This window comes from Lithobates pipiens, unplaced genomic scaffold (assembly GCF_037356315.1).
Source record: "Lithobates pipiens isolate NorthernLeopardFrog02 unplaced genomic scaffold, aLitPip1_a1.2 Scaffold_27, whole genome shotgun sequence".
Taxonomy (NCBI): Eukaryota; Metazoa; Chordata; class Amphibia; order Anura; family Ranidae; genus Lithobates; species Lithobates pipiens.
The window spans coordinates 32473276-32486259 of record NW_027507788.1 but is presented as its reverse complement, the minus strand read 5'-3'; the positions used below and the strand labels follow the sequence as shown (position 1 = coordinate 32486259).

General features: G+C 44.5%; 1 protein-coding gene across 1 annotated transcript in view; it reads right to left on the bottom strand.

The window, feature by feature from the left end:
* Nucleotides 1-6521: 6521 nt before the first annotated feature.
* Nucleotides 6522-12984, bottom strand: part of LOC143933740 (uncharacterized) — a 41622-nt gene continuing 35159 nt past the window's right edge. Inside the window, exons 14-15 of the mRNA XM_077456736.1 lie at nucleotides 9417-9508; nucleotides 6522-8006 (exon numbers count right to left, since the gene is read on the bottom strand). Of these exons, the coding sequence (XP_077312862.1) occupies nucleotides 7990-8006; nucleotides 9417-9508 (109 nt within the window). The 3' untranslated portion in view covers nucleotides 6522-7989. The remainder of the gene's footprint in view (nucleotides 8007-9416; nucleotides 9509-12984) is intronic.

The following is a 12984-nucleotide window of genomic DNA, read 5'->3' as shown; positions in this document are numbered from 1 at the left end:
ACTTCAAAGTATTCAGATCACCGAAAATGGTGCATCTGAATACCGTATATTTTTTTAAATCTGGCGCCACTGGCAGCCGAGTAAACCGGAAATGACGTTGTGACGTCGCTTCCGTGTTTACATCCAGGAGACTGGAACAAAGCCGTTTCTGGAATCGGCAGATGTTTGATTGGGCCTTCCGGTGGAACGAGAGGCTTGGGAAGAGCGGCGGGAGGGGGGGAGTCCCCTCCCACTCCTCCGGTATAACAGCCGAGCGGCTATTAGCCGTAACAGTTGTTAAAGCTGGAAAGCCGATCGCCCGCTCTAAACAACGGTTTAGCTGCGGGCATCATCCCGGTATAACCCCCAAAGGCTGAGTACACACAGATGTGTACGCTTGGCGGGAATGGGTTAAACATCATGATAATGTTTATAAGAAATATCAGATCCACTTTTTTCAAAGGGCTTTTTGTTTCCGTTCCTGAATATATAACCACTAACCACAGTCACTATCAATAAATAGACAATATACTGTGTGTGTGTGTATGTATGTATGTATGTATGTATGTATATATATATATATATATATATATATATTCACTAAGCCACAGCGCTGCAGACATACAGTACAGAACCATGGCTGAGTGGTTAGAACTTCTGCTTTACAGCTATAGATCCTGACTACAAGATTATCTGCATTGAGTTTATTAGTCCCTGGGCTTGCGTGAGTTTCTTACCACACTTTAAAGATGTGCTGATAGGTTGCTTGGCTCCTGTCTAAACTGGTCCAAGTATATCAGATATGGACCTTATATTGTAAGCTCTTCGCTGTATAAAAACCTGCAGTAAATGATTATAAATCTGGAGAGCATTGATCCAGGTAGTGGTTGGGCTGATGTTGAAATTAGCAACATATTAACCAATTCAGCCCCGGGAAGAATTGGTTGCTCAATGACCAGGCCATTTTCTGCGATACGGCACTGCGTCGCTTTACTTTTATGAATCAGGCCTACTTACAAAGGCAAAGAGTGGCAATGGGAACCTGTTTCGCTCCATAATATGCAAACCTTTATTTGGGTGGCTAGGAGAGGTGGATTTTCTCTGATCAGAAATTTGTGTTTTGCATTATTGCATAGTGTTACAGCATTAATGCTATATGTCATATACTTTTTTTATTTTTTGGTAAAAAAAAAAAAACTCAATATATTGATTGGTTTGTGCAAAATGTATAGCGTCCTACAAAATAGGGTATAGATTTATAGCATTTTTATTATTATTTTTTATTAGTAATGACAGCGATCTGCGATTTTTATCAGGACTGCGACATTGCAGCGGACACATCGGACACTATTTTGGGACCATTGTAATTTATACAGCGATCAGTGCTATAAAAATGCATTGATTACTGTGTAAATGACACTGGCAGTGAAGGGGTTTACCACTAGGGGGCGGTGAAGGCATCTCTGGTTTCTTTCTTTGTGCTTGAGGTTGCCCCCCCCCCCCCCCCCCTCCCCAGTCCTAGAGGGGGTATTTGGGACAACTATATTTTAAGATCCGAGACCTACTGGATAGAGAAGCGTTCTGCTCTCGATCCTCCAGGAATCAACGAGATCTATTCATACAAACCTTTTTGTAAAAATGTATTTGATTTGCTTTTCTGTTTTTAATTGGGATCTGACATGACTATTCCATCCTTCTTATTAAATCTATGTAATGTGGGGGTCTATCCCCCCCCCCCCCATTTTCTCTTCTTTCCCATGTTTTCCTCTCCTTCCTCTTTCCTTATTACCATCCCCCCTCCTCCCTCTCTCCCTTCCCCTTTCTTCCAGTGGATCCGGAGTTGTGGTGTCCCTATCTGGACAACACAATTCCAGGAATGGCGATATAAAATTTTAAATAAAATGTATCTTGCCACTTTGTGTTTGAACTTTCCTTAAATGCATTTTTTGATTTGTCAATCTAATGTTATGATATAATAAGTTTTTCTGTCCCCCTTGTTTTAGTTTTGTCCCCTTTGGTTTCTTGTATGTTTTGGCTCCTCCCGGCACTGGATGAGACCCTTGGAATATGAGTGGTGTGCTCCCATTGTTGGCTCCTCTGTGCTGGGTGTCTAATCTTCCTGGGCGAGTGTGTGATTGCCCTTCCTATTGCAATCCTGGGTTTGTCCACTAGATGTCACCCTTGAATGCCATTCTGTTTTAGGATGGGCGGACGGCTCTTTTTGTGTCTAGTTCACACTAAAGCCTTGTACACACGATCGGATTGTTGGCCAACAAAACCATGGACTTTTGTCCAAAGGGCATTGGCCCAAACTTGTCTTGCATACAAAAGGCAAGGAATTGTAAGCCAGCAAATACAAAGGTAGTGACGTACTATGTTGTTTTTCAGCTCTTTAGCGCCACCCTTTGGGCTCCTTCTGCTAATTTTGTGTTAGTAAAAGTTTGGCGAGTGTTGATTCGCGTTTTAATTTTGCGCTTTCAGTTAGTTTCTGAACGGCCGTTCGTCAACCAGACGTTGCGGAATCGGAGGAGATAACCTGTTACTTATTATTGGCCTTGGAGTTATTGCTTTGCCGTTATATTTTTGGTTAAATAATGATTTGATTTGGTATATTTATATTATAGAATGCACTTTGTGGTTAAGTTCTATTGGCAGATAGCATGTCTAATTTTATTTGTTTTCTATTTTTAATGCACAATAAAAAAAAAAAAATTGTGGAGAATAATACTTGGCTATGTGTTTTACTTCAAATGACAGTTTGGGAGTAGGCAGTTATATTTCAAAAAATACAATGTAAAATTAACAAGGGACACCAACATAGTTGTATCTTTGATCTTAAAAACTACGGAATAATGGTGTTGTGGTAACTTGTTCAAAAAAAAAAAAAACATTATTCTTGATATCACTAGGAAAAAAAAAAAACATATGGGCATGATCTTTATATATATATATATTTGAGGTCACGGATATATTTTTATTTCAGGTGCTACCCACTACACCACTGTGCCGCCCATATATGACTTCTCACTATGTTGGTTGGTGACCCTTTCTGTCTCTGTTATCTATTAATATATCTTTTTACATGTTGGTTTATTTCATGTTTTTCTTGTAGATCATTCTGACAAGTATACTCCTGAGGAAGCGGGTCACCTCGAAACATGTAGTGCTTGCAACTGGAGAATTGATTCGGTTGAAAATACTGCAGAATTTGTTTGATCTTTCTTTTCCCAGATTGTGTCAGAGAATTGGGTGTCTCTAATGAGTAGGATCCGGTGTTTAGTATACATTTGTGTGTTTTAAAGTAAAATTATTTCTTGTATAATAAATTTATATTTTTCAAAATTCATTGTGTAAGTTTATACTGTACCACAAGAGTCCATATTGTCTCCACTTACTCAGATTGTTCTATTTCGTTCTAGGACAAAGGTACTTGTTTTTTTTTTTTTTAATTGAGTAGCATTTCATAAGTCTGTATTATGATCCCATTCATTTCCACATGGACCCGTGGGATTTCTGACCTTGTGGCTGTTAAGGACATGTTGAGGTGTCAGACATATTGTGATTCCTTACTACCCAGATTAAGTCTATATTGTACCAGATGTTATTCGGAAAACCATGCTTCTCCCACACATTCAATTTGTAGGCTGTGCCTGATTGAAAGGCAATCCCACCTCTACAAACTTTTTTCTTTGTATTCTCAATACATTGATTATATTTTGTTATATATTCCTTCAAATCTGTTTCACTATTTTGCTGACCCCCGCGATGTAAACAGGCTTTCCAGTCTGAAAGAGGGAGAGCTGCCTGTCCGTTCCTGCGTGGTCTTTTCACCCCCCACCCTCTCCTGAATGACTCACACAGAGCCGTTCACTCTGCAGCCTCCCCTGTGTTCCTATTGGCAGGAGAAAAGCAAGACAATTAAAAGGCACAGTTACAGAAGCCAATGAATGAAGTAGCAGCAGCTGAAAAGGACTCTGGAATATGAAGTCTCAGCACAGAGAGGAACCTGACTTCTAAAGGGGCGGGACTACAAATCCCAGCATGCTCTGCTGGAAAGAAAGAGACCCCATTTTGAGTCCCTGAGGAGTGCGAGTCAGCACGAGGCGGGGGAACAGATCAGACCTGAGGGAGAAATGCTGTCTCTCAAGTGATCTCACCATGCAATTCAGGCCTCAGTCTCTGGTCGGGGCATTCAGCCTGAAAAGGGGGGATCCCAGGTGCAAATCCAGGCGCACCTGCACCGACGGTGAAGCGACCAGTCGGGTCGCCAGTAGAGCCTGCCTGTTCCAGGGCGTTCTCTTGGGCCTGGACTGCAGGATTGGGTGAGGGAGCTTTTTGCCCATTTGCAGGAAACTGGGACACTGCACTACAGGAGTTAATTGAACACTGCATACAGACATGATTGCTGGAAGCCATCTTGCTGACACTTGTAGTGCCCCAGGGATAAAGGATAAGGCCAGCCATTTCTGGGGACACTGTATACAGACATCCTTGTCTCATATCACCGAGACAGATCCTGCCAGCTTCACTTGATAATCTGGGCCAGCTGTGTTTGGCCCTGCTAGTCAGGAGCTTAAGGCTGGAGTCACACCTATGCATTTTTAGTGCTTTCTGCATTTTGCACTACAGAACGTGTTCCATAGGAAACCATGTTAAATGGACTGTAGTGCAAATCTGCAAAATGCACTAAAAAATGCATAGGTGTGAATCCAGCCCAAGTGCACCAAAGAAAGTGGCTAGCTGAAGACAGAAAGTTCTTTTTTCTTCAAAAGGGCTGAAGCTACCGGTGCCATATGGATCCGCGCACACATATTCAGGGCTCTGTACATGCAGTGGGTGTGTGGGACAGCTTATCTATGAGGTTAAGCCATTGAATGTTGATTTGAATAAAGTGTTTAAAGGGGTTGTAAAGGTTTGTGTCTTTTTTCACCTTAATGCATCCTATGCATTAAAGTGGTTGTAAACACTTACAGACCACTTTGACCTACAGGTAAGCCTAGATTAAGGCTTACCTGTAGGTGCAAGAAATATCTCCTAAACCTACACGGCTTAGGAGATATTTGTAAGACAGGCACCGCTGAGCGTGCCGTTGTTAACAGTGATCATGCCGTTAGCAGCGGCTCCTGCAAGCATGCGCGGGAGTGACATCATCGTGGCTCCGGTCAATCACATCGCTGGAGCCGCGATACCCGGAAGGAAGATGGACGCTCCGTGGAAGAGGGGACAGCAGTGACTTCGCTGGCTCCTGTGTCAGGTAAGTGACACATAGTGGACTACCATGCGATGCATAGTAGCCCATTATGCTTTACCTTTGTAGGGAAACAAAGAGGAAGTAAAACCAATAAGGGTTTACTTCCTCTTTAAAAAAGGTGAGCACCACCAGTGACCGGCCCCCGTTTTACTTACCTGAACCCTCAATCTTGACCCACGTCGTCACTCAGCCCGGTGTTCTCGGCTCTCCATTGGATAGATTGATAGCAGTACAGCCATTGGCAGCTGCTGCTGTCAATCAAATCCAATGACGTGAGTGCCGGGCCGAGTCCTGCATTCGGCCTCTATGGGCGCCGAATGCTGGACTCTGGAATGCGCCTGCCCTCGGGATGCGAGAAGCCACGAGAGCCGCTGGGGGACCCCAGAAGAGATAGTTCGGAGTCACTCTGTGCAAAACGAGCTGCACAGTGGAGGCAAATTGTTGTTATTTTTTTTTAAAAACTTTTTTACCTTTACAATCACTTTCAATTTGGGTTTATGGTGTCAGGAGACAATAGAGAGAGACCTGACACAAAGAGGGTCATTCTTCTGCTCTCCTCGTGCCTGGACTCAGAGCCAACTTAAAGCGTAATATTGTGCTTTGCCATTTAAGTGTGTATCTGCTCTTGGGGACATTTTTGTGTTTGGAATCCCCTGAAAGCAGCCTGAATATAGGATTGGGAGCTATATTGCTCTTAAATCTCAGTTACTGCTCTCTAGTTTATTACTTGAACATATACTGTTACCGTGTTATTCTTACACAGAAATATTGCAGTAAAAATAATTTGTGTTTATAACGTGCGTTTCTCATTGGTCATTGCACTTACACTATTGCCAGAGGCTTTTATTAGGGTTGAGAGGCAGAGTAACAGATTTAACAAAAGCTGCTCCTTCTGGGGTATTGCTACACCGGTTTTCAGTATATACTTTATTTTAGACCCAGTGAGCCTGCCTCTCAGACTCAGCCAATCACAGAAAACTTTGTATTCACTAAAAATACAAAGCTGCCTATGAACGGCTGAGCGCCACTCAGACAGACTCCATTTTGCTCTGGGTGCGAGACAGGAGGGTCTCGATTCGCACCCGGAATATAGTGCTGTATGTAACTTCAGCGTCAAAGTTTATGCGGCAAACCCAGCGGCCTCACGTTAGTGAGGGGAATAATTTGTTTGGGGCAGCTTGGCCCGAACTATTTAAACTGAAACCAAAGCTGGAGATCAGTTTTTAACCATTTCACAAAGCCTGCTCTTATTCTGTATATACAAAAAAACCCACACAAAAGACATTTAAACTAGCTCAAATGTTGGTGTATTTTTATGCAATTTTACAATCAATCAAAGGCAGCGCAGAAGAAGTACAATGTGTTTACACTTCAATTCATTTACTACACATGCAGTCTGTGACATCTACAAGTACAGTGCACAACTGCGATATATAACCCTACACTCCTCTTCAGGCTCCAGAAGGCATCCGGGCAAACCCGGCAAGCTATAAAAAGACGTACACATTCTATGCTACCCAAAGGATGGAAGCTGGTGTACGAAAGCATAAGTTACAGAGACATAGCGTGACTGTACTTCATTCAGTAAGTCAAGGAAAAGAGGCCATCCAATAAATATGCAGGAGGGTTTGGCAAATGTTTGTCAGTCCAGCTGATGTCAGGGTTCTGATTTGCTAGGAAAGAAGCTGCCTTAGCAAGCAGAAAGCATAGAGAGTGGCAAGTACTACCCTGCATATGCAGACAAAACATCCAACCACACTCCAATGACATTAAATTAAGCATCTCAACAACCCATCTCTATTTGGACGAAACGCGCCAGGGCATAGATAATCTGGGCAGACTGCATTTTTCAGTGAAGAACAATAAAGTTAATTTCATTTGCAGTTCCTGGAGTCCAGCTGGATGTTTTGTTTGCACAGCTAAGTACAGAACGGTGGCCAGTTGCTAGGCAGCACAGGCCAGAGAAGGGCAGCCAGTTGCCAGCTAGTGAATTGGTTATTTGGGTAGCAAAAAAAAAAGAAGCGTATGGGTTACAAGTCAAGAAGAGATAACAGCCAATACAAGCAGAGCTTGGTGAGTCAGCCACAGTACACCTCAAGTCCTTAAAAACACAATGCCCTGTGCCGAGAATACTTTTCACAGCAGTGAACTAGGAATGTGCACCTGTGAACACTACTAGTTCTCAGATCCTGTTGCTAATCTGACAGATAAGTCAGTCATAGTCACATTAACAGACGCATACTTGGTGTGGAAATCCAAGCTTTTACTGGTGTCTTCATAGGGTAAAGCTATAAGAACGGAACCAACACCAAGTGGACTGACAAAGGTTTGTAGAACTATTATTTATTTGTACAATGTAACACTTACAGCACTGTTCAGGAATAAATTGCACAGATCTGAAAGCGATATTTCACCCCAAAAAAGCTGCCATTTCCCCCTCACATACACGTGCATTAGAACTTGCGTTAAAAACAAAGCACCCATATGAACAAAATGATCCCCTTTCTGTGTCCCTTAGGACAGGAAAACTGCAGGAGAGGGTTTGAAAGCCACAGCCGTTGAAAGTTTACTGTGAGTAGAGTTCGGGACTACGGAAGCAGAGCAAAAGATCCGGGAGGTAAAAACGACATCACTGAGAAGGATCGGACAAAGGGTGGGTTACAGTGTGGAGCCATGAGGACGAATGCAGAACGGGAGTCGTGCAAGAGAGTCGGCCTTGTGATGGAGTGTCACCCCCGGCATCTCTGGAAGGATTATCCTCATGCCAAAGCCAGCACTGGAGAAGAAAAAAAGAAGGAAAAAAATAAGTTACTCATTTGAGGGCAAGAAAACATTAGATTCATACTCTACAGTTTGTTTAAAGTGACTATATATATATATTATATATATATATATATATATATACACACACACACACATACACACACATACACACACACATACACACACACATACATACACACATATACATATATAACACACATACACACTAAATATAATAGATTTATAATCATTTATTGCAGGTTTTTATACAGCGAAGAGCTTACAATATAAGGTCCATATCTGATATACTAGGACCAGTTTAGACAGGAGCCAAGTAACCTATCAGCACATCTTTAAAGTGTGGTAAGAAACTCACACAAGCCCAGGGACTAATAAACTCAATGCAGATAATCTTGTGGTCAGGATCTATAGCTGTAAAGCAGAAGTTCTAACCACTCAGCCATGGTGCTGTACTGTATGTCTGCAGCGCTGTGGCTTAGTGAATATGAAAATTCACACACACATACATACATACATACATACATACATATATATATATATATGTGTATGTATATATGTGTATGTATATATTTCACACACATGACACACAGTAGCTCAGATCCTCCTCTTCAGGGGCCCCTGCTGCCACTCATGATTTACTCCTCCCAAGTGCCCTTAGAGCAACACTTGCTATGAGGTCACCCTGGCAGGCCCAATTAGGAGCTACTCTGTTATCGATTGACCTAGACAGTAGTTCAGCCACTCCCCTGCTTTCGCCTCAGTGATTGACAGCAGCAGGAGCCAATGAGCAATGGCTCCAGCTGCTGCCTCTGTCCTTTGGGAAGAGAACAGAGAAATACTGCTCTCACGCACAACCCTGTATTAAGATTGTCCCAGGTAAGTATGGGGGGGGGGGCAGTTGGGGGCTTCAGGGTGTTGCAAACATTGCACCGGGGGGCAGAAAGTGAGGGGAAAAAAAATCACTCCCTTAAGCAAAATGTAAAGGGGATCTGCCGGCTTAATACACTCTGATGCTCTGGGATGGCAGGTCAGCAAGCCCAGATCACGATCAACAGATTGCTGACCCTGGGCATGCGCTTCCCTGGTTTGAGGCTGAGGGCCACATCAGGGGGCTCCCAGTGCCACATATGGCCCGTGGGCCACAGGCTGACCAACCCTGCATTAGCCCTTTAACTCTGGGGTGGATGATCATTGTAACAAACTTGCTGCGGTTTACACCTATGAATTGGATGTTTGGAATTTCTAATTGTTATTGATGACGTCTTAGCGCTGCACTTTGAGTCCCCCCCCACCCATTTTCTTCATACATAGGGTACAGCGATAGCTGCTCATTGGTAATAACCCTTAGGCCCTAGCTGAAAACTTTTAGCTCACACACTGACCACCCGTTATAACCACACACCTGTGAGGGCTTCCTGTGCAAAGTATTTCACATCTACATCTTGGTCTTGCGTTAACTTCTCTAGGACTGGTTTCACATCATTCTGTAGGGTGCTGCAATACAGATCAAGAAGGAAAAAGGTCAAAACAATAAAAACAGGAGACATGTACATACTTGTATAGTGAAGTCTGTGTCATTTTAGTTTTTCTCCTACAAGTAAAGCGCTTGCCAACACAAGGCACCGGCTATTCAACAGCTGTTTTTGGTATTTACTTTGGATGTTTCCATGTCTGCAACAGTTCAAGAGTACACACAAAAAAAAAAAAAAAAAATAAATATATATGCTGCCCGTCTTCATACGCGGGTTCACTTGAGGAAGCATGGGGCATAACTAAATCTATAAAGAATTATGGCCCCCTTCCTCCTGCTGGTGATCCCTCTAGCGATATAAAGATCTCTATAGGGGAATCAGGACCTCCTTCTGATGGTGACCCCTCTAGTGATAAAGATCTTGGAGGAGAGAAGGGGTAAAAGGCGACGGGGCCCTAATTCTGAATTTACAGGAAAGATGGACAATGACAGTACAAAAATATATATTTTAAGTCATAGCAAACAGGTCAATTAAAAAAAAAGAATTAAAAATACACAATAGGCATTTGATAGTAATGAGTATCTAGTGTAAACAAGAAATTTGACATCAAACGGCAGTGAGTCCCTTGGAGTCAACGCATTTTGCCGTTTTGCTTCATCAGGACACACTTGGGGTAGTTGGAACAGGTCTCACTTGTCAGCATAGCAATATCTCCACATGGAGAGCTCCCAGATGATCACCCAGCAATCACTGTGTAAAGCAGGAGGCAGTTTCTTACTAATACCAGCGACCGTGTGCAAGGCTAATGGCGTAATGATATATAGATATGAATATAAACTCACAGCCAGTAACTATATAGGCTCCATAGTTATAGGTATATTTAAACAGGCCATAGTACCATGAGGCTCAGTGCCTCCCCAGGAACATATATATATATCTATCTCCATCTCCATCTCCCCCTCCCCCTCCCCCTCCATCATCTCCCCCTCCCCCTCCATCTCCCCCTCCCCCTCCCCCTCCATCATCTCCCCCTCCCCCTCCATCTCCCTCCCTCTCTCTCTCCATCTCCCTCCCTCTCTCTCTCCATCTCCCTCCCTCTCTCTCTCCATCTCCCTCCCTCCCTCTCTCCATCTCCCTCCCTCTCTCTCTCCATCTCCCTCTCTCTCTCCATCTCCCTCCCTCTCTCCATCTCCCTCCCTCTCTCTCTCCATCTCCCTCCCTCTCTCTCTCCATCTCCCTCCCTCTCTCTCTCCATCTCCCTCCCTCTCTCCATCTCCCTCCCTCTCTCCATCTCCCTCCCTCCTCCATCTCCCTCCCTCTCTCCATCTCCCTCCCTCTCTCCATCTCCCTCCCTCTCTCCATCTCCCTCTCTCCATCTCCCTCTCTCCATCTCCCTCTCTCCATCTCCCTCTCTCCATCTCCCTCTCTCCATCTCCCTCTCTCCATCTCCCTCTCTCCATCTCCCTCTCTCCATCTCCCTCTCTCCATCTCCCTCTCTCTCTCTCCATCTCCCTCTCTCCATCTCCCTCTCTCCATCTCCCTCTCTCCATCTCCCTCTCTCCATCTCCCTCTCTCCCTCTCCCTCTCTCCCTCTCCCTCCCTCTCTCCATCTCCCTCTCTCTCCATCTCCCTCTCTCTCTCTCCATCTCCCTCTCTCTCTCTCCATCTCCCTCTCTCTCTCTCCATCTCCCTCTCTCTCTCTCCATCTCCCTCTCTCTCTCTCCATCTCCCTCTCTCTCTCTCCATCTCCCTCTCTCTCTCTCCATCTCCCTCTCTCTCTCTCCATCTCCCTCTCTCTCTCTCCATCTCCCTCTCTCTCTCTCCATCTCCCTCTCTCTCTCTCCATCTCCCTCTCTCTCTCTCCATCTCCCTCTCTCTCTCTCCATCTCCCTCTCTCTCTCTCCATCTCCCTCTCTCTCTCTCCATCTCCCTCTCTCTCTCTCCATCTCCCTCTCTCTCTCTCCATCTCCTCTCTCTCTCTCTCCATCTCCCTCTCTCTCTGCTGGTGCCCACTCTAGTGATGTAAAGTATCTAGAAGTAAGATGTATCTATATAGAAGAATCCAGACTTTACATTGATAAAAATGCTGAACTGCCATTTCTACCGCTTTGATCGATCTCCTATGTTTGAGCGCCAAAACCAACGCTGCAGGAAAATAAACAATACGATTTTTATTCCAGGGCATGCATTACATTTGGAAATTATGAAAAAGTATCTGGGATACAAATCACCTCCATCACCCCAGGACAGAGAGTTAAACGGATGATATGACGCTGGGTTACCATTGCTGTACCACTGGGATTACTGCATAGCCTACGGCTGGGAAACAGCTTGGTGCTGTCAGGCACAGATGTCTGTTCATATACAGGAGAGACAGATCCATCAAAATAAAATGGCCTTAAAATGTTACAGCCCGACAATGTCCTCATTTGCACACTGTCTCTGCTGCTCACCTCTCCATCCAGAGTGATTTTTCTTTATTATGAAACAAGTATCGCAGGGGTCATGAACACCATTCACCAACAAACCTTAAAGAGGTTTTTCCGACGAGCATGCATGATGCGGGGGTGGACGCTCCGACGGGGACGCCTGATGCAAAGGGGGGTGGTACATTGTGAAAGGGATGCTTTGATGGGGACACAAAATGCAAGGGGGGGCTAACGGACGGACATGATGCAGATACACAGGGGATGCTCCTCCACACTACAGCTAGCCTTACTCTTCCTATTTTAAGGTCAGTCCAATCAAAAGTGATACATTAGAGGTGGAGTGATTGAGAACCTCACCTCTAGTTTCTTTAGACCCCTTTCACACCAGACCGCCCATTGCGTCGGCGGTAAAACGCCACTATTTTTAGCGGCGTTTTACAGCCGGATTTGCGGCGCATTTCGGTTACTAGGGGGGTGCTTTTAGCCCCGCTAGCGGCAGAGAAAGGGTTAAAACCGCCGGCAATAGCAGCGTTTTGCCGGCGGCATTACAGCGCTGCCCCATTGATTTCAATGGGGAGCAGCGGCGGAGGAGCGGTAAACACACCGCTCCTTCACCGCTCCAAAGAAGCTGCTGGCAGGACTTTTTTCTAACGTCCTGCCAGCACACCGCTCGGGGCTTTCACACTACACACAATGGTGCAGCTTCTTTAGGGTGAATTGCAGGTGCCATTTCTAACGCTATAGCGCCTGCAAAACGCCCTGCTGTGAAAGGGGTCTTAATTAGCAAACATTCTATACCAGAGGATGTGTCTGTCCTACTGTGAGTGTTTACATTCGTCCTATTGGACTTTCCAAATCTAATGAGTAATCTACCATGAAGCATGAAACTCTGGATTATATGTAAAATGACAACAAGCCTTAGATCCGAAAATGAAGGAACAAGCAACTACTTGTCTTTTGGCACATTTATACTAGTGTTGCCCTCTAAAAATCAATATGCAGTGGATCACTTTTCACAGGCCGCAATTTTATCGCCACCTTACGGCTCGGCTTAAAGGAGTTGTAAACC